General features: G+C 44.0%; 1 protein-coding gene across 8 annotated transcripts in view; it reads right to left on the minus strand.

Moving 5' to 3' along the window:
- Positions 1-987: 987 nt before the first annotated feature.
- tjp1b (tight junction protein 1b) overlaps positions 988-22,151 on the minus strand; it is a 31,480-nt gene continuing 10,316 nt past the window's right edge. For 4 of the 8 annotated variants that reach the window (XM_083973555.1, XM_083973556.1, XM_083973558.1 and 1 more), the window contains exons 2-28: positions 18,484-18,540; positions 17,836-17,960; positions 17,616-17,718; positions 17,065-17,380; positions 16,583-16,689; positions 15,876-16,044; positions 15,622-15,766; positions 13,087-13,220; positions 12,347-12,452; positions 11,745-11,895; positions 10,995-11,103; positions 10,686-10,905; positions 10,271-10,455; positions 10,082-10,177; positions 9,888-9,970; positions 9,568-9,778; positions 9,362-9,462; positions 8,896-9,246; positions 8,336-8,566; positions 6,410-7,267; positions 5,914-6,005; positions 5,251-5,466; positions 4,986-5,122; positions 4,147-4,624; positions 3,776-3,993; positions 3,121-3,225; positions 988-1,343 (exon numbers count right to left, since the gene is read on the minus strand). In XM_083973555.1, the coding sequence (XP_083829681.1) occupies positions 1,249-1,343; positions 3,121-3,225; positions 3,776-3,993; positions 4,147-4,624; positions 4,986-5,122; positions 5,251-5,466; positions 5,914-6,005; positions 6,410-7,267; positions 8,336-8,566; positions 8,896-9,246; positions 9,362-9,462; positions 9,568-9,778; positions 9,888-9,970; positions 10,082-10,177; positions 10,271-10,455; positions 10,686-10,905; positions 10,995-11,103; positions 11,745-11,895; positions 12,347-12,452; positions 13,087-13,220; positions 15,622-15,766; positions 15,876-16,044; positions 16,583-16,689; positions 17,065-17,380; positions 17,616-17,718; positions 17,836-17,960; positions 18,484-18,531 (5,190 nt within the window). In that variant the 5' untranslated portion in view covers positions 18,532-18,540 and the 3' untranslated portion in view covers positions 988-1,248. The remainder of the gene's footprint in view (positions 1,344-3,120; positions 3,226-3,775; positions 3,994-4,146; positions 4,625-4,985; positions 5,123-5,250; positions 5,467-5,913; positions 6,006-6,409; positions 7,268-8,335; positions 8,567-8,895; positions 9,247-9,361; positions 9,463-9,567; positions 9,779-9,887; positions 9,971-10,081; positions 10,178-10,270; positions 10,456-10,685; positions 10,906-10,994; positions 11,104-11,744; positions 11,896-12,346; positions 12,453-13,086; positions 13,221-15,621; positions 15,767-15,875; positions 16,045-16,582; positions 16,690-17,064; positions 17,381-17,615; positions 17,719-17,835; positions 17,961-18,483; positions 18,541-22,151) is intronic. The other 4 variants (XM_083973562.1, XM_083973559.1, XM_083973560.1 and 1 more) reach the window with 4 other exon arrangements.

The raw sequence follows: 22,151 nt of genomic DNA on the forward strand, positions 1-22,151 counted from the left end.
GGGTATAACCAGAATACAAACATAACCAATGTAACCGCTTTGTCTTTTTTAACAAACTTTTTCTCTTTTATACAAAATAACAAAGATGTACAAAAGTTCATTTACAGAGAACCAAGGCCATATGCTAGCAGTATGTACAGCCACAATTTAAACATCTTCTAGCTTTTTGTATTTCCTCAGACTTCATATGCATAGCAGTAAAAGAAAGCATACCTTTTCATCAGCCTCAATTATTCTCGTGTGCTAAATCCAAGTTCACTGGTTATGAGAAAATGCAGAGACAACTTTTTCTTCCGTAGTGATCGCTATAACTGAAGGATCCGATGTTTTTAAAGTTTCACTGAAAAGTTAATATGCAGATAAGGCATCACTGCTTGCAGTGTACGATGGGATTTTCATGTGTTGAACTTAGTAGTAGCAGGCTTCTGGACCTGAGTCATAGCACATGCATAGATCTCTAGACAGCAGGAGTTTGTAAAATCAAGTCAGTATATTTATCTACGGTAAAACATTGCTACAAAACATCAGTTTTAAACAGAGAGCCCCGTCAGAACTAACGGGTGTCTGATACTAATACTTATCCTTCATTCTTCATAGTATTTTTTTTTTTTAACTTTAAGATGCCTACGTCTTCCTTCGTGAGTCAAGCTCAGCATTTCTCAAGTCCTCAGAGATCCTTCATGAGTGAAACGCATGACCACAGAACTCACAAACAAAAGTTTTGCATATACCAACTTTGCTGTTTGTGAGTGTTTAGTGTTTTTTTTTTTCTTACAGTACGCAAAAATCCCATTGCAATATTAAACGAGTTTCCAAAATTCATCTTTGTCTCGCACTGCTCTGACCCTTTTACAAAATTAGCTAAAAATGTCAAAATGAGATTATTCAGTCTGTGCACTGGTCATGCATTCCAACTTCAGTCCCTTTGTTTAAATAACTTCTTTTTAATCTTTATTTTTTGCAAGCCTTGAAAGCACCGAAAAAATAAAATAAAATGAAAGAAAAGAACGAGAGTACAGCCTTGGAGATGCTGGACTCCTCCGACTCTCCTTGTGTATGTGTTTGTTTCTCTCTCTTCTTCTTCTTTTTTTTTTTTTTTTCAAATTTTGGGCACAGTAAACAACGTGAGAGTATCAAGTTCATACTTCATCGAGCTTTGTGCGCCCCGCCACGGTGCAGGGAGCACGGATGGGGCAAGTGAGGTCCCCTGTTTTATCACATTCAGTAACAGACCAGCTGTTGCCCTCTTCAGAAGTGGTCAATGAGCACAGATACACAGTTTGCACCCACCAGGTAGTTTGGGTCTCCAGGGAGAGATTTGTTCTGCCAGGTTTTGGGATCACCTGCAGGAAACAGAGACATGATGTCAGCTGCTGGAGAAAGTCCCCTCATTTTAAAACACAGAAAAGAAAAACGAAGGAGAAGAAACTCAAAACAGAACTGATGTTTCTGTTCCTCAATCACAACACATGACACTGATGAATTGATTGTGTTACATATAAATCCAGGATCTGTGTCTTGATCCTGTTTCTCACCACAAGTTTATGAAATTAGTTCATGCTTAATGGATTACTAATTTAGTGAGTTAACAAGCAGTTATTCTATACATGTATTTATATTCCACCAAAGGAGCCTGAATCCAGATGCTGTTACAGGTGTAAATGTCAACATGCTGCTGCATGATCCCACATTCTCATGTGTTTTGTTGTTAACAGAAGTGAAGCACAGAAGAGGAAGACGTGTTAAAGCCGAGAAGGAGGAGGTGCTGGTGGACAAATCTGAGAATGACTGGATAAAAATATTAATGTTACACAAGAAAAGTCTGTTTACAGGTCGTGGGGAGTGTAGCTACATGTGTGAAATAATCTCCAACAGAACTGACAGTGGCTGAGCAGTGGGTCATGGGTAATGTAGCGTGATTTTAATCCGTCCTCGTCTCTTCCGAGTCTGATGGTGTTAAAGGAGAGCAAATCTAATTAGCTGGCTGCCTTGTCAATATAAAGGAGTAAAATGATAAATATAAACATAATCAGATACTGAATGCTGTGATTTCAGAGACGTTGATCAAATGCGTCCTATAGAACTTTTTCTATGTATCTTGATTCCAGCTCATGTGATGGTCTATAAATTAATGTAAGAAGTTAGTATTCATTTATCAATGACTGATTAGTAAGTCTTAATTACTAATCACACTGACAGGACTCAAGCTTTGACAGGAATTCCTGATTCATTCAGCCACATTTCATGGATAAAATCATTGTACGCCATGCAGTGGTAAAGCAGGTGTTTTGTTTAACTGTTACCTGATCACCTTATATATTGATTTAAAGGGATATTCAACATTTTGGCATATTCGCCGGTGCCATAATCCCTATAGTTTTAGAAGTAGGTTCATTACCTTAAATTGTCAGTGCAAGCTGTTTTTAGATCGGCGGGGCAGAGACGTGAGCTCAAGGTAATGAACCTACTCCTAAAACTATAGGTATTATGGCAATAGGCGAATTTGCCAAAATGTTGAAATTTCCCTTTAATACAGTAAAATCACAGACAAGGTACAGAAGACACACACAAACAGGTCATAGCTGAGCTTTGCTGAACCATTGATGAAGAAAACATGTCCCAAGAAACTGTCTCATATAGACTAAAGCAGTGTTCACTTGTCTCAGAGTGGACTGGCATGTTAAACATGTGGGACAATAAATATTAAAAGTCAAAGATAATTTGTACTGTCTGTAAAACATCAGAAAATGATCTAAAAATAAATAGCAAAAGATATTAAGTTTAATCTGTCCTCCAAAAATGGCCGTGTCAATCAATCCTTTGTTGATGGCCTCCAAAATCCAAACCAGACTGATAATTTGAGAGACAGATGAGTTTTTTGTTTTGTTTTGTTCATTGTAACTGTTAAGCAGCATAATACAAAACAATGTCAAATTAAAGCAGCGCATGCAGGAAGGATTAGTGAGAGGGAGGGTCTAAGAAAAACAGGCGACTTGGTTAAAATGATTGAGACACCAAGAAACGCTCCTCTCTAACCATCAAAGCCCACAGACCCCAAAGGACAGAGAGAGGACAGCGTACCCGACGAGGAGTCGGAGGATTTTAGAGCAAAAGACCAACCATCAGGGGTCATGGACGCACAGTGAGGTAAGCGCAGCTCCACCGGCTTCAGGAACTTGAGTCCATGAGGGCCACACATCACCAGCGGACTTAGCAGCGTTTCTCCTGCACAGACACACAACAAGATTTGAATTCCACAAATTAAACGTGCAAGAAATAACCAGCACACAGGATTATCTATTACCCAGTCAAGAGGCTAAGTGGAGTCGGCTGCCAGGCCTTCATGGTGAAGGAGAATTAACTGCTAACTGACCTGCCAGATTAATTAAATACGTACAATCCCTTGGCGCCAACTGTTAATTTAAAATACGCTGATGTGGATGTTGTGGTTCCTGTGTCGGAGCTAACAGCCGAGGCTACAGTGGGATTCGACTGTTTATTCTCTCATTCACACTACTCTTCATAAAGATATTGTTTATGGTGACTAATGATCTTTGCCATCAATGATCCATAATTATCTGAGGGTGCTGCTAAAACTTTATCCTGGAGTCATTCGGGTAATAAAAAAAAATATATATATGCAGTTAAATGCCTATTTTATTTCTAAAAGACAAAAACAAAAGATTTATTTGTAGTTCTACAAGAAAGTTTTACAGATTGTGAGACGTCTTGTTCCTTGACGTGAGGACACTCCGCATGGCGGGGCAGTACTGACCTTTCTCTTTGTCGAGGGGGGGCAGGATGCTGTTGTCCCGGCAGACCTTGAAGTAAATCTCCTGCTCCACGCTCTCGGGGATGGCGCCCTGGGGGATGATGATGCTGACGCCCGTCTCGATGGAGCTCAGGACCCCGCCGTTGGAGTTGAAGATGCCCCGGGCGGTGGCCACCACTGTGTGCCCTTCATCCTCGTCGTCATCCTCCAGCGCGCTGGGGCTGAGGGACAGAAGTTGGTGTCATCAGTCAAAGCCGGGTAGACAGAGAGTAATGGGCAGCAGAGGATGTGACAGAAACCCCCTCCAGTACAAACAACAACATTTCTGTCCGCCAGCGGCTGCTGCTGGACGCCAACATTTCCGGGCATCTTACCTCACGGGGATGGCCTTGGGGATGGTGTTGATGTTATTGTGCTGGTATTTGGGCCTGTTGTCCATAGTGCGTGTGAAAGTGTCCAGGCCGCTGTCGTGATCCAGGGGCTGTGGTGACAGCTGAGGCTTCCCGCCGCCGCCGCCGCCGCTCACCACGCTGGGCTTACCGAGCAGCTCTGTCTTCACCTGTGTGTCGTTGGGCAGCAGGTTGTGGTTGAACTTGGGGCTCTCAAACTTGCGCTCAAAGGGCCGGGCTGAGCTGGTGTAAGGCTTGGGGACGTAGCGGTTATAGCTAGTTGGAGCGGGAGCGCCGAGGGTCTTTGGGGGTGCTGCATCAGTGCCGTTGACTGGGGATTTGTCAGGGAGACCCCTCGGTGGCAGGTAGCCACCCGGGGCGGGTTCGTCTCTGCTGGCAGGCCTGAGAGCTGCCAGCTCAGGTTTAGGATTGGGTGAGCTCAGCGGCTCAGGTATGGAGTTCACTGGAAACATGAAACATTCACTTACTTATATATACAGTCTGTATTATGAAATATCAAACATTTCTCAATTGCAGCTTCTTAAATGTGTATTTATTGTTTTGTGACAGTGAATTGAGTATGTTTGGATCTGACATTTGGACATTAGCATCTTAAAGACTTCACCTGTGGGCTGTGTGATTGGTCGCCCAATATAAACCAACAGATGAATCAATCACTAGAAAAGCTATTGAGCAAATCAATGTGGAATAGAAAAATGCTGCTCTTTTTGCAGCCTGAAACATTATTAGTGACACTTAAATGTAACTCTTCACTGCTATTTTAAGCTATGCAAGGAAATTAAAAGGGCAGATAGAGAGCTTACCGTCACTGGGGCTGAGCTTGGGCAGTGTGTTTGGTGGGATGGCAGAGGCAGGGGGTCCATACTGAGAGGAGGGGCTAATTTGGGGGAGAGGCTCATATCTTTTCTCCACCGGACTCACCTTCTCTGCAGACTCGACTCTGTGGTAGGAAAACAAACGCTCCAGTGAATTAAAAAAAACAGAAAAGAAGTGTTTGATGCTCTGAGTAAAGAGCTGCAGGAATCTGGACGTCGGCCCACACTGCTGGCATGAGGCACGTTCTCGTACCTGTTGTACGGGTAGGACAGCTGAGACGGTTTGGGCAGATCATGGAAGCGGTTGATGCCAGGAGGAGGCTGGCCCATGGCTTTGCTGTCGAAGCTACGGCGATCAAAGTAGGACAGCTGCTTCCTGTAGTACTCCTCGTCCTCATCTGGGTCATAGTGGTTGGAACGCAGCACATCATCCAGGGGTTTAGTGTGGGGCTTCTGTGGCTCAGGAGCCCTGCAGAGGAAGTAAAGGGAAGAGAAAAAAAAACGACAAGTAAACCAGCTGCAGAGACCTTACACTGTAGACTGACTTCAAGTCCACTCAACACTGTTTTGACAGAAGAAGACATCTCATCCTGATTATTATAGAGTCCAGACAGTGTCAAGTATCTTTGAAAACAATCTGGGGGAGCTCAGGACAGGATGATTGGTGATGACCTTCTCACAAAAGCAAGTCTGCTTGTCCTGCTAACATGCAAGACAAGCAGACTACACCTGGCTTTCACACCTTTGCCTCTGCACAGCACGCCTACATCTTCCTTGCTGCACACTGGTTTTACTCCACCAGATGGCGATCAAGCAACAAACAATGAATGAACTGCTACGCCTTTGCAGGGATCTTAAGACTTGTCCTTCACCCACCTTCTCTGCAGCCTGGGGCATTGTAATGAGGACTACATACCTATAGGTGGACTTCTCCTGCTCCAGGTTGCTGAGGGAATTGGCTTTGAGGACTGGGCCAGGTGCACTCACAGGTTTAGGAACATCTGCAGACTGAAAAGCAAAGACAGAGCTTCTCTTGAGCACTTCTTGTACCTGGAACCTCATTTTCCTTCACATAAATGGACAGCACGCACAAGGACATCCAGCACTGTGGCTGACAAATACAAAACAAAAAATAATAATAATTTCCCCAAAACAAGGTTGCATTTTCAAGTCCTGCAGTTCTGCAGTTTTTGACTGATGGTGATCTTGTGTGCATTGCATAAATTAGAAAGCCCCACTCCACATTCAGCCTAATGTGACACACCTTTTACCAGGCAATGTATATATTTAGTAAGAGTAAGTCAGAGTATGGTCCTAATCAGTTTCCTCCAAACTTTCAATTGTTATTCATATTTCTAACATCCTAATTTTGCTTGTTAAGTGATTCATGTGTCAGGAAGTTGCGAACGTACCCTGAGTGCCGTGGACTCTCCTCCTTCTTTAGCCCTGTCCATAGAAACAGACCGTTTATTCTCAAACATCTTGACTCTGTTCAGCACTGACTGTGGTTTCATGGCCGGGTCCTCGTCCAGGTCTTCCCGGGGCGGAGGGGGGAGGGGTTTGGAGCCTGGAGTGATCGCTGGCTCACCTGGGGAGGGCAGCGTGTCGGCTTTGGGAGGGGGAATGGTGGGTTCGGAGTTAATCATAGGATCATGTATCCCTGCCTTGTAGCCCCGGTTCGGCGGGCCGGGCATATAGGTGGGCCTCAGGCCAGAGTCGCCGTAATACTGCTTTGGGGGCTCCGGTGACCGAGGTGAGTTAATGGGGAAGCTGTGAGTTTCTGTCTCGTAAGGAGAGCGGGCGTCGTAGCCTAACGGGGGCGGGGGAGGGGGTTCATCGTAACGAATGGGCCCGGGTTTACTGTGGCGTCTGCCGTCGTAGCCCACCGGAGAGGCCTCGTCGTAGCGCGGCTGAGGGGGGCTGTAGTCCCTCCCAGGTCCGTCCTCGTAGGGCAAGCGGGGGCTGTAGCCCAGGGGTTGCTGGTGGCCCGTCTGGTACCCTGCGGGCTGTGAGGACGAGGTCTGCTGGTCGTAGGGGGGCCACTGTTCGTTGTAATGAGGCACACGGTTGTCGTAGTGCAGGTGAGAGTCAGTGTTGTGAGGCTTTGGTTCTGTGTAGCCGCCTCCATCGTATCCGTAAGGCGGGTGGTCGTATTCGCGGTATGGCTGTTTGTCCTGGTACGTGGGCTGGTGACAGTAGCTCAACGACTGCTTCAGGCCATGGTTGATTCGCACCGGGTCCTCCATATTGTACAGATCTTTCTTGTACATCTGTGAAGAAACGGCATCAAATGAATACATCCGTCACATCATCGTTTTCAGCTTTTAACAAACCACCAATGTGAAGGACAGAAAGCTGTGAGGGAAAAATGCTTCCCCAACAATAATAACAACAAAAAATAAATTCCAAGCTGAGAAATTAAGTGAACTCTTGAGAAACTAAATATCATTAAATCAGATTATTTTAACAAAACCCCACTGCTATATAATTAAACAAACACCAAAGTCAAAGTGCAATTACACAAGCAAACCTTATTCCATTATTCAAAAACAGACCTGAATGCCTGTTTGACAAGACGCCTTTCAAGAATGATGAAAATCCATATCAACACAGGTGGATTCAACACGTTAACATGTTTAATAAATTATGAACTAACCAGCAATTTGTACATTTCTGAAAGGCCTCATTTCAAACATATGATGTGTAGCCTGTAGACAGCAAGTCGAGTTACAGTACTTCCCATGGAAGAAGGTTGATTTGTCGGCGTCTGCTCAGGACAAACTACGTAACAGAAACCATAATGCAGTGTGCTGATGGAAGTTTGGTTTTCCATAGGGAGAATTGCTTGATGGAAATCATTACCAAGAGTACTGTCTGCAGGTTAGCTTTCATCATGCAACCAACATTCAGTTTGCATCTAATGCAACTTCAAACTACTGGCACTACAACAGACGACACATCTACTACTACGATGCCATTGTAAGTGCTGCTATTGTTCATCTACAGAAGAGAGTCAAAGCTGAAAGGAACCCAAAAAACATTAGGAGCCATGCAAAGGAAGTAAGAGGCAACAGTTAGGGCTGGTTGTGGATGTCTTCACCCTGGTCAAAGACTCGGATGCACCAGTCCTTCTGGTCTCCCAGCCCACTGTGGTGCATGTGGACTAGTCTGTCACACATTTTCTCTGGGAGCCAGAGGCACACAGTGGGCTCAGTGAGTCACACAGTGTGGGCATTTCATGCAGAGAGCGAGTGGAAAGCATGTGCGAGAAGACAGGCAGTTAAAACAGCAGGCTGGGGCCCAGGCCCGGTCCGAGTGGCTGGTCAAACAGCGGGTACCTTTGGTTCTGGACCAGACGGTCCAGACGGGTGGGGTTCGTGTGGTGGTGGTGGGGGCTGAATAAGCTCAGGGGCAGGGCTGGGGCTGCTAAGTGAGTCCGCCTGAGGAGCTGCGGCCGCAGCAGGCGGCTCCTCTAGGTGCATACCCTCTAGCTGTACAGGCTGCTCAACAGCAGGGGGCGCTACCACCGTCGGAGGCAAGGAGGGTATGGGCAGAGCAGCCTCATCTTGCTGTGAAGTATTGTTAAGAGACATTTATAACACAGCCTGCCACACAAAGGGCACACAAAGCACAGCTCACCCCAACACCAAGATCTTCATCCTGACACTGTATCAGTTTTACACCAGCCAGAGGAGGCGCTTACAGAAACCTGGTTAGATTAGATAACATACCAGTAGCTTCTAAAACATTTAGGTAACAAAGGACATTTAATCTAAACAACAACAGGACATGACACTGAACACAAAGGAGCTACTCCTCTGCTCTGCAGTCAAATACTCTCAGCCATACTTTCATTTCTGACAGGCTCGGCCTGCAGGCGGCTAGATATGAACTTTACCTGTTGCGGCGCAGCCATCTTGAACCCAGCGGGGTCTATGCGACTTGCTGGGTCGGGCTGCACAGGGTGCTGGTATCCAGGGTAACCAGGGGTGTCCTGAATTACGGGCGGGTCTTCTCGCACAGGCTCCGAAGAGCGGGTGATGGCAGGCTCCGTGGGCAGACCCACTTCATCGTTCAAAGTCTCATCGAGCTCCTGGTCCGTGTACGCTCCGCCCTCTGTGTCCGTGTCCTCGTAGTCAGAAGTGTGGCGGCTGTCTGTGCTGTACATGGAGTACTCGCTGCCTGGTGCCGATAGGTAGGACAGACGATCGTCGTGGATATCCAAATCATCCTCTGTGGTACCATCCGCCTGAGCAGAGCAGAGAAACCGTCACCTCATGCATCACAAAGTCAGTCCAACAGGACTCGTATAATCTTGCTTCAGTGCAGTGAAACAGAAAAAGCACTTGGCCCGTTTCTCTCACCTTGCCCTCCGACACCCACACCAACTGGTTCTGCTGTTGCTGGATCGTTTCCTTCAGAGCTCCGTACCAGCCGTCGTTCATATTGTTCAAGTTGATGGTTGCTAAGGGAGAATATTTTGAATTACACTCACTTCAATGAGAATAAAAAATCTTAAGGGACATTATACATTTTAAATTGACGGTGTTTTAATACTACGCCCACTCACTGGTGAACAGGTGGTGATTATTCTTCCTCAGTTTGATGGCTCGCTCATAGAGCTTCCTGGCGCTCTTCCTGGACTCTGGACATAACCTGGTCCTCATGTTCTTCACACCCTGCTTATTATCGGGATTTAGGAAGACTACAATTGGGTACCACTGAGCATAGTTCAGCCTGTCCACAGCGTTTGGGGTGATGTCCAGCACAGCATGTTTGTCCTTCATGGGATAAAGACAAGAAAGATAAAGGATGATTAGGATACATCTGTGGTGAAATAAACCAAACATCATGGATGCACACTCTAAGAAAAACAGGAGGCACACTGACTCTGTCAATGATCTGCTTGATGGTGTGAAGACGAATGATTCCTGAACTACGCTGGTCTGTTCCTGCATCTCTCGGTTCACTCTCTGGAAAAAAAAAAGTGATTCAAGAGATTAATGAAGAAACAGTTCTGAGTAGAGGTTTGTTGCCATTATCTTCAGTAATTTGGCGATATACTGTAGTGAACAGAAACATACTTGCAAGCTCGAAAAGATCTGGCTCCTCTCTGGATAGTTTTTCTCGAGCAACGTCAGCAATTGGCCCAAAAATTACAACTGGTCGCAGGAAACCAGCTGCAAAGAGAAATGAATATATTGAAACGGACTGAAAGTTTCCCACTGACGTACTGTACTGTACAGCTCGACCGACGTGATCAGACTCCTCACCCTCTCTAAGCACAACTCTTTCATACGCTGGGAACTTTGTCTGGACTGGCTGGGAGGAGAGGTCCTCTCTGCTCTTCCTCAGGTTCCTCTTGGAGCTGCGGAGACCACGGAACCTCCAGAAGTCGGCCCTGTCGCCGCCCGCCGTTTTGGGCAGAGTGTATTGCACGCTGGAGAGCTGCTCCGCTCTATTGACAAATGGCAGAAAGACAAGTTCTTAGTGTAACGCACGTTAATAGAAGTGTCATAAACTTGGCACAGTAAACCTCAACACTGCCAATACCTAGGGATATTACATGGCAATGATAATCATAACAAATGTTAATACTTGTCGTCTTGTGTTGTGACAAACATTTACATAGCAAGTCTCTCTTTGAGATTAATGGTAGCAGATGCATGTCTGTTAGGATGTGGTCACCTGTTTTTGTTGGGGATGATGCCCCTCTCCACCTCTTGGTGATTCTTGCCGATGCGAATGGCCAGCCAGGAGCCCAGCTTGCCGTTGTAGAGGGTGTCCACCACGCGGAACACCTCGCCCTTGTTAAAGCTTAACCCATAGGGAGATTCCTTCTCATACTCAAAGTGCGTACGAATGTAGAAGGAGTCGCCGACATCCGACTCCACGATACGTCGATACACTAAACGGGAAAGAGCAGCAAGTCAAAAACACTGATCGATGCCATCAATGCAGCTGTGTTTGCCTTCTCTCCTTACTCACTTCACTTACCATCTTTCTTCTTCTGGGCCAGAATGGTGACCTCTTCACCCTTAGGAAGGTCCAGGAGGAACAGCACCGCCTCCTCTCGGATTATGTTTGCAAAATCTACATTATTTACCTGGAATTTAGGGGAAACTACGGTTAATGTTTTCCATTTTTCCACAGAATAAATTCACTGTTATTGCAGGATTTTAATCTTAAGTCAAGGAGAAGACTGCCTGACAGAGAGTGTATATTGCTATTTAGGTAAAGGTTTACATAGCTCTTCCTGTTCTCAGCATTGCCCGGGTGACTGCAGGATTTTACTGCACTGCAAGAACTAAAGCCATTCGTCATTATACTTTGAGAAAAAAAGAGGAGGAGGTACAAACAGCGAGATATATGACTGTGAGGAAATGGGACAAACACAGCGAGAGGAAACAGTTTTTTTGTGTGTGCTCCCTCGGGCCCATTGCTAAGAAACCAGCCAGGAGGCACAGGAATTTTGGAGCAGCTAGTGTGTAAAACCAAGAACAGAATAAAAAAAAAGGGAAAAGCTCGAGGATGCACACCTCATAAAACATGGCTGTTTTCATATATTATAATGTGCCCATTTGGCAAAACAAAGAAATAAAAAAAAAGATCCTTCGTACCACAGATTGACAGTTGCAGGTTTTTAAACACACAACTCCTGGTAAAACCTTTAACATCAACTTTTCAATTCAAATACAAGAGCTTTATTTCCGCTCTCAGCTCATACCCATGCTTTAAGTAACTCACCCTGAGAATTTGGTCGCCCTCCTCCAGGCCCTCCTTAGCAGCTGGGCTATCCTCCAGCACTCCGGCTACAAAGATGCCCACGTCATTCCCTCCAGCCAGACGCAGTCCCACGCTCTCCCCTTTCTTGAACTTCACCAGTTTCATGCTTGGCCTGAGAACGAGGACAAGCGTTAGGCTTCACTGGCACACGGCATCATTTGATCGAACTTCCCTTCTCAGAATATAAACTACGGTATACTTTATCAACAGTGAAGTTTTCTCTTTTTTTGTGATACATTCTGTTTCCTTTGAAATGCAAATTGTTCTGTAGATATATAAAATCACTATGTGTCTGTAATTTACACAACTAAACAACATTGCATTCTAGGAACTGCAGCCTGCTTCGTATGAGCTAATGGAGAGGATGTGAATAGGAACGATACACTGAAATCCACTGCATTTCAAAAATGTGTGGTTGCAGGTTAAAATGTTTTCTTCACACTGCTTTGTTGTTTGTAATGAAGTATGCCGAGTTAAGCACTCATAAAAAGGTTAGTGGTTTAATGGAGATTTTCAAAATCATTTTACATATTTCATATATAATTATATATCATCAATATTACCGTAGGATGCTATCATCATGGGCAGCACTTGGCACAGGGGCATCAGAGGGACTGACTGGCAGGTCTACATCTGGCTGTCCTGGTTGAGCATACACCGGCTTGGGCTCTGATCAAAACAAACACACACACACAACTCATGATATGAAAGCAGACACTTGATGAACAGCGCCATACTTTCTTTGAGACAAAGGAATGCTCCCGCAGACCCCGTCACAACTTAACACTGCTGCAGATGCATATGTTTAACTGAGAACAAGTACACTAGGAAAAGCACAACTGTCAAATCCCACTCACACAATCTCACACACACACACACGAGGCACACAGCGTCCTGAGCAGGGAGGTCAGACAGAAAGGCAGCAGAGTGCTGCAGGCTGGGGAGGAACGTCATACTCGATCAAGTCATACGGTTTATTTTCACTTGGCTCCAGGCAAAGCGAGCCCGGCGCAGCAGGCGTCTGGATCTAACTGTTTTTGGTCGTTGTGCTTTTAAAAAGGGCAAAAATGACCGGTTCAAACAGGATTTCATTTTACTGTCATGAAGTCATTTACTCTTCTGCTGCAATTGACGGGCAGAAAAGCACATGCCGTTTCACTTGCTTACAAATCCCACAACTGTGGATGTGAGACAGATTTAAATTGTGATTGTTTTACTAATGAGTTATCTGACATGTACACAACAATCTGGTTTAATGGCTGGTGGTGGTGGTGGTGGTGGTGGTGGTGGTTAGATCTCTGACCTGGGAGTGGTGGGAGCTGCTTCTCGTCTCTGCCGATGGCCGGCTCCTTCGGTTTGGGTAGAGGAACCTCCTCTACTATCTTAGATGGTGTTGACGCCGGCTTCGAGAGCCGTTCGTCATCACGACTTCGGTGACTATGGACAAAAATAGATGGTTTGTACAGTTTATCCTTAGAAAATGATGACATAAGATTATAAATAGTGTATTCTGGAGATGTAGCTCTCGGGGGCAACAGGAAAGCTACAACATCTTGACCAGGCGTGGCAATACCAAGGCCAAATCTAGACTGAATGAAACTTTTCTCCTGATGGCAGTGGACAGTGGCTAAGAAAAGAAAAAACAGGTGAAAAGAACAGCTCGAGTCTGAAGCTGCATCTTGGTCCTGAAGGTCACCACTTTCTCTTTCCACTCTTTTGTGATCTATTTTTAGAGCAGCTTATCTAAGGCGTCAGAGTGGATTCTGTCCTCCAGGTGAATTTCACTGTGTGGTTCTGGCTCTAGACCAGCAACGGTTTGACTTTGATGTCAGTTTTTATAATATTAAGGCCGTGTAAATGCACAGATTTTGACCAATTAATCGCTGACGTAATTGTAACTGTGTTGACAGGACATCTGAGTGTTTTGATAAATGCCAACTTTCCCCAACAGTTTTCAAATGAGAAATCAGACGGGAACAGAAGTATGGAAAGCTGGCTGACCAGTGCTACGGCTCCGTGGCTCTGACTCAGACCTCCTGGTCACATGTCTGCTCACTGGCACAGCTTTACTGGCAAAGTCCTTCCTTATTCACAGGCTGCCTGACAAAGAAACCATGAAGAACTCTGTTTGAAGTGGCTGCAGAGGAACAAACTTCCTTTTCAACTCAACCTGGAGGAGGACGTACTTTTAACTGCCAACTTCCTGAACTGAGACTGATGGACGGAGAGAAAAGATCACAGGTCCCTGGTCAGGTTCAAATAAATACCATCATCCTGTTCCAACATCTCCTTCCTGTTATTTAAAACATTTCATCAGATGTGTCATCAAGACGTGACGACAAGACATTTTTTTTGTATCTTAACATACACACACATAAAACAGAGCGAGACATGATGTGAACAGAGACAGTACGAATGCTGAGCCACATGTACATGAGGAGATGGTTGACACTGATTGTTAGTGATGGTTCTCTGTTCCTTCATGGTTGCAGCCATATTGTCCTTGTGACTGAACATGTGGTTCGTCCACCAAAACACAGAGGAGAGACAGACGTCCTGTGACAGTTTCACAAGACTCTGTCGTCTCAAGTCAAAACAGGAGGTGTTACTGATGTAGCAATGCTGCATGATGTCATTTCAGTAAGTTCTCATTAGGTAATCATTTGCCGTTACACAAAACACTGATCTTTATTCATATTTTTTATATCAACTGTTAGTTAAAGCCAAATCTAGATCTAATTGTCTACTTTAAATCTATCCAGGAGTTACTACCACGTATTATTAGTAGCTATTCCCTCAGGGTAATGAGTGAAGACTTACGGTATTCTCCAGCTGTTGACGTGTAAGAAGAATAAAAAAGGGAGACAAATTATCAGTATCGCTGAGACTATACTCATAAGATTTTCCCCCATTGCCGCATAATATAATTTTACAGTGAGAGAAAGTGATGTATTAAAAATGCATGTTTTATGAAAAAAGACATAGGAGCACAAGTTGAGCACTGAACTTTTACAAGAGGAGGAGGGAGGTATGACCTGGCGCTCAGACTTTCTTTTGAAGTTGAACAGTTAACCTTTATTTTTTCTGGGTCAAAGGGCAGTGTGAAAAGGGGAGCAACTGTTGAGCTCAAATGAGTATAAATGCAGAATTACTGAGGTAGTAGCAAACAAGGTTACTGTCAAGGATGTGCTGAATGGGCTGATGGCTACTATGAACCCAAATAAAATAAATATTGAAAATCCTTCACCTCAAAGTTATTTGTGCAACAAGAATTTAAGTTTAAGTTTCAGTTATTTTCACTAATGATTATCTGTTAATTTCTCAATTAATCAGTCCAAAGAGAGGAAATAAGAATTCCCCAAACCCTCCTGCGCTCCCTCACAAACTACAAATAATGAGTTTACCATTGAAATTGACAAACAGAAGCACCAAGTCCTCACACAGTTGAGAAGCTGGAGTGAATGTTTGGCATCTAACAATTTGTCAATGTCAATAATTTATCTTTCAATTGAATAATTGATTTATTTCTTCCGCAGTACATCACTAGTACGAAAAATAATTAGCTTTCAGTGAATACCTTGCCTGTTGGCAGTGTTGGTAACATACAATATTTCATTTCCTTTGTTTTACTGATAATATTTTTGGTGGGAAGTGCTCACTGCTGTTTGTGATCTGTTTGCAGTCATAAAGTTGCTTATGTCTTTGTTTTATCAGTTGGAAAGAGAAAGTAGCACAACTGAGTTTCTGTATATTAGAAATACATATTCTAGATTTTATACCGTGCGCTCTGCTGCATGAACATAACAAAAACATAAATCTGCTGACAGAGGGTCATTACCTGCCATTGCTGATTTGTGGGGGCGAGTGTCTGGAGTGGTCTGAGGGTTCAGATCGTCTGTCGGGAGAGCGGGAGCGGCTGCTACGATGTCTGTCATGCGATCGATTGGAATGCTCGGATGTCAGAGAATGGATATCTGAAATGTCTGATCAAACAAGAGCCACTGTTCAACGACAGCGGTCTGAAACGCACCAACTGACAAGTCAGGCTTTTAAGCTGTGCACCGCCTCGGCTGAATCCAACACCACTCTCACCATCTCTGTCAGAGGCGTTGGCTGAAGGAATGCTGTCATCGAGGTCAGGGATGTTCAGCAGGGTCGCCCTGTCGTCCCTCTGAACGACCATTTTTAGCTTGCCCTTTGACCTTTCTATCAGCTTCTTGGCGTCTATCAAGGAGAGGTTCTCTGTCACTGTGCCATTGATCTGAGAATATCAGGAAAAAAAATATTAGACATGTCATGTCAAAGAATTTTTCAGCAACAGAACTTGAATCAAAAGTAAAAAAAAAAAAAAAAAAAAAGATATATATATGTTTCACATTTCAACAAAACCAAATGTAAAAAGATAGTTTAGGCTACAGATGCACTGTTCAAAGGGCACAAATATACAGTAAAGATCATGTACAAATTCATTGTAACTGTTACTCGGGAGGGAATCACTTTGTAACTCTATGAGAGGTAATGCAGGCAAGGAAAAATCTGATGCATGTATCAAGTATTAGTATTCAAAATGTAAAAAGCAGCATTAGATTGCAGAAATGTAGCAGCAGAAAACAGCAGACACAGGGTGGTGTAGCACGACACATGACCAACTCTATTCTTCCGCTAAATCAAAAACCAAACGGAGAAAGAGAAAATAATCTAACATTTTCAATCGTTTCATTCATCTTTAATATTTGATGATGTTTACATATCGGATGTTCACTTGGCTTCTCGTCTCCATCCCCCACTCTGTCTCTCACCTTCAGTACAACATCCCCTTCCTGGATGTTGCCGTCCCTGGCTGCCAGGCTCTCAGGGGAAATGTCCTTGACAAAGATGTGGCTGGCGAGGCGCAGGCCATATTCTGCTTACAAAGTGAACGACAGCAACAAAGACAATGTTAGCACAGAGTTCACGTGACCGCACCACACTGACCACGCTCCGGTGACAGCTGCTGCTCCCACTGGGATTAACAGTACCGATTAAAGAAGATTAATTGCTCTTCTACTTAGATTTACTTGAGTTAACTTGGATTTTGCTGTGGCTGGCAAGTTTTGTTTACTCTGGCATTTAACCAATGCTGATTTGAAGGTCTTACTCTCTTCTAAAAGTCTGACAGTCTGGTAATAGTTGGGTACATAAAATGGCAGGTGATTTCCTGGATTACCAGAAACTGTAATTAGTTCAAAGAACATACAACTTCGCAGCTGCCCCTCTTTATCCCCGACTTTGTGAGCCTCACCTTCATTTTTGCGAGATTTGACAAGTGTGACCTTGGCAGGACGTGGGGGCAGGTTGTGTGAGCGGCGGTCTGAGCGAGGGGAAAGACTCCTCTCCCGCGAGCCGCTTCGCTCACGTTCCCTGTCCCTTCGTCCACTGCTCCGGCCGCTGCGCCTGCCCATGGCCCCACCCACACCACTGTAAGCGCCACTGCGCCCACTCCGTGTCTCGTATATCTCCTCGTCGTAGCTGTCCTCCTCCTCGTCATGCTCCGACATGGTTTCCCTCTCCCCGATGCGGCCCATGGGGACATGCACCTTCCTCTTCCGTCTGATTGTCTGGCCGAGGGAAACAAGACGTTGAGATCAGCCCGACAACCAATCAGCTGCACTAAGTTGAGTCAATCGCGGTCTGATGCTCACATTTCTCATACAGGTTAACTGTAAAATCAGAGATGCCTAAATGCCACACTTATCAATATACAGAACATATGGTAGTGTCTGATTCACATTTTACAACTCGTTTCCCCCCCTCCTTTTCTATAGGAATTCATTATAGGAAGTTGACACTCACAATTTTGGCAATTTTTCCACTCTTACGAAGCTGCTGGACTGCGTACGCGTGCTCCACATTGTCCATGGAGACGGCATTGACCATAACGACTCTGTCATTTTCCCTGGAGAGAGGAAACATGGAGAACAGACAGGCTGGAGTCTTTCTGGAGCAGACGGGGTAATTTAATACTAATAACTCGCAATCTGAGCGAGCTTCCAATAACAGAACAAAATCTTACTGCAGCAGGCCTTCTGCTGGGCCTCCTTTCAGCACATCTGAGATGACAATGGAGGTCTCGCCACTCTGAAAATGAGGGTTATCCCGACCTCCTGATATGGCTATCCCGAAGCCAAACCCTGGTGCCTGCACACAGAGAAAAACATCAGATATTAATAGGTGTCTTTGTGCATCACAACAACCACAAAAAAAGGGAAAAAAGAAAGAAAAACGTTTGAATGCTGATCTGGTGCAGATTATAAAGTGCATGGCTTAGCCACGCACTTTATAATCTGACATGTTCACACCGCTTCACCTGCTTGTACATTTTCCATTAAAACACCTATTTTTAGCTGCTGGTGAACCAAATCTACTTCATTATTATGATTTTAGTACTCGCACACAGCAATGCCAAAAACAGTATCCTGTGTGGTTTAGCGTACAATACGATATGTAGGGCATAATCATGTAGAAGATGCAATGTCTTCTTTTGTTTTTTTTCTCCCAGAAACTGTGCCGACATGTGATCCAGTGGAAATAAGAAGGAGAAGGAGAATGGGGGAAGGGGCCCAGAAGAAAGACAGAGAAGAGAGATACTGCAACGAAAACCAGGGTTTAACATACAGTAGAGTAGATAGATGCATCTAAGGCAGGATAACAAGATACCCACCCTGTGTAGTGTAACTGTGTGCTGTTCCCAAATGACAGTCTCCTCCATTGCTGCACTCTGGAAGACAGAGACAGAGCATGATTAACAAAAGAGGTCCTGCAGAGTTCAGATCCAAAGAGACAGATTAAACAAAGGGCTGATCCTCGTATGACAAAAGATTCAGTCGACAGAAAGTGTCTCGTGCCCTGCCAAGGTTTAGAGCAAGACACTGATGTTTTAGGTCATTTTACATCTTTGCAACACTTGGCAAATATACAGTATATTTAACTTCCTTACTCCTTAGGCAAGAAAACAAAACAAAACAAAGAAAAACAACCTTGTAGTGTTCGAGGCAGTTTGCACCTGAAATAGACGTGAACAGCATCTTTAACAAAGATGCCAACTTAACATCAATTTAGGATGAGAAAATGGGATACTATAATACTTTGGATTGGATTGGAAACAACACCTTCCTGAGGAGTTTTGGTTTCATTTAATTATTAGATCACTCTGACATTCTGTCAAACACTGTAAAGTAAAACAACAAGAACATGAACCAAAGCATCTGAAACAAGAAAATGGTTAACAGTCCACAGTCGAAAGTCATTCTCTTCTTCTTTTTCCAGTCACTATAATGCAACCACTCCACTTTTCTTGAAATGTTATGTACTATCTATTTTTGATATTAATATCTTTAAAATATGTACTTTTATTTTCAAAGTCAAAACACTTGCCTACAGCTTTACCAGACAGTTTCACAACATTTTTTATTTGTAGTTTGCAGGTTCATCAATATTACACTAGATCAATAACCTTGTGAATTTGTTTTATTTTTTCTTTTCTTTTGTATTCAACTTACAATTAATTGTTGTTTTCTTTATTTTATTCTGTTTTGCATTGTTTTGTATGTAATGCTATTAAGCTAAAGTCTATTCATGTTTATTTTTTGTTTTGTTGGGTTATTTGTGTATCACCTTTTATAGGTGAGGTTTAAAGATAAAAGCCCAGAGTGGGTTTGTACCTCACCCGCACATGTTTTATTTTATTTTAATTCTACAATTGTGCAACTAAAATAAAATAAGAATAAGAATACTCCACTACTTACGTTAAGAAAGTTTGAGGTAAGAGTTGCTATTAAGAGAGGATTGAAGTCCCAGCGTTTCTGAACTCTCCAAATGTGAAATTTGAAAAGGATGCAAACTGTCACATCCACTAGACACACCAAGGACTCACCAGGTTTGAGTTTTACACTGCTTCTTCTTTTAAGTGATAAAGATAGCACTGCTGTGCTCGGTTTTACTGGCAGCACACTCACACACACACACTGCCCAACGAAAGAAGAAAGAAGGTCCACACACTATGGACTCCTGTGTTTACAGTGCACTGAATACAACAGGCACAATGACAAACGCCATCATAGGAACAATGAGGCACTGCTGCTGACACCACGTCCAAAATTAAAGCGCATACTCTGTGACATGGACAACCCGAGAGGATGAGATGAAGGTCGACTCATTCAGCTGTTAGGTCAGCACAGTCGCGCTGCACCACTCATTTCTTATCTCTTCTTCTATATCATCTCACCTCCACCACAATCTCACGACACATTAGACATTCAATGACGGTGTATAAAATACTATTAGGTTCATCCCTTTGGGGCAAATTACTACCCACATCACAGCACCTAATGCAATAACCCCCATCTGTCATGTAAATTGATCCCAGGTCTGTGACCTTAATAGGTGAGACTATCACACATTTCCTGCTGCTTTGCTGGTAATTTCTTTGACACCTCCAACACTTCAAATAAGGCCGCCTCGGCAGAAAGCTGGCGGGGAGGAATGATCTCATGTTGCGGCATATGAAAGCGCGCTGACAGATGAGCGAAGGGAGATGAGTCTGATATTAAACACAGTATTAATTCCAGTGTTTGGACACTTAGCTGACATTGTCAGTGTGTTTGCAGCCTAAAACCCAAAACATCTAGCAAGTGTATGGCTTCATATTGACGAATAATACAGCAAGCAAAGTTGACATGACACCGGATCACAAAAGTGATGACTATGGCTAAATATTACAAGAGCCACAGGCGAAAAAGAATAACTACCATGTAAACAAACATTTAGAAAAAATGTCCTTCTTTAAATGTGTATGTTGTAAAAGCACAATGTGATGCAGTGGCATAAACAACTGTGTCTGCTGCCTCTGTTTACTGTTTTACCACCCAGGCTTCCTTCAACACATCACCCTTACGTCTGTTGCGACCTGTCGGCAGAGTGCCGAGCGTTAGCTAGCGTCTGGGAAAACAGGCAGCTGAATAAATCGCCACAAGTGGCCCCAGACGTTTTCAGCTCGAAAGCAGAAGTCAGAAACCCTGCAAGCAGCTCACGGTGGACTCACACAAAGGGAGTGGACAAAAGTTTAAACGAGGGAACTCCTTCTGGTCTTTTCCACAGAATACCCTGCACTTAAGAAAGGGAAAGAAAAAAATACACCTTGTTATTACCAAGCCCGCTGAAAGCTGGTATGAATTCTCACTGGAAAGTTTGCTATTTGGGAAGGAGGATTTATGGCTGTCTTGATCAGCACTGTGGAAATGCTGATGTAAAGACCTCTTAACATTTCCTCTAGATTTATAGAGGGTTTGCCAGTAAACTGGAAAGTTATAGGTGGTGCTTGTTTCCAGTTGACATTCCCACTTTTCAGAGATTCTTTATAGGCACTAATGCAGCATAACACAAACATGCACACACACAAACGCATGATGTTTGGGCCTCGTGTTGCAGCGAGGCTGCGAGAAATATGATTTTGTTGTCTGGAAAATATGATTAGAGAATGCTTACTATGCCCAATCCAATACAAATAAATCACCATAAAATTAAATGGCATGCAAAATCCCAAATGGAGCAAAACAGGAGGAATCTAAGATGGAGTAAAAACTACACTGGATTTAGGAGGAAGAAAAAAACAAAAACAAAACAGATTTAGCAGGGTCCTGCAGTGTATGCACCTCTCCCTCTACCACTCACTCACACACACACACACACACACACACACACACACACACACACACACACACACACACACACACACACACACACACACACACACACACACACACACACACACACACACACACACACACACACACACACACACACACACACACACACACACACCTTTGAGTTTGAAGGGATGTAATTTTGCTTGCTCCTCCTGCAGAGCTTGTTGCTCTGGTAACAGAGGGGGAACAGTGTGGTGTTGTTCAAGTGGCCTGACATTTTCAGGCCGTTTCTGAAGGTACCTCTCAACTGCGCAGGGTTTAAATAAAGACATGGCTGAATTAATTAAAAACAAACGCCTGCTTTACATCTTAGATGAGCGTCATTTATTCGCTGCTACGCGTGACATCCTCACAACGTCTGCACAAAATCGCCCTGAGATTCGACAAACACAAACATGTCACCGTTTAAGAACACCTCAAAAGTGTCATCCTTTGTTGTGATTAACAAAGCAACAGCAAACAGTTTGCAAAACGACGACAAAAATACTATTCAGTCTCGCAACTAAACCAACATTGTCGTGCCCAATTCAGAGGCAAAGGCACTAATCTCAACAGGGCGAGTACACATTAGAGACAGACAGAGAAAGACAGCCTCCGCTAGCTTGATTTGAGCTGTGAAGACTCC

The sequence above is a fragment of the Trachurus trachurus genome (assembly GCF_905171665.1).
Source record: "Trachurus trachurus genome assembly, chromosome: 6".
Classification (NCBI taxonomy): Eukaryota; Metazoa; Chordata; class Actinopteri; order Carangiformes; family Carangidae; genus Trachurus; species Trachurus trachurus.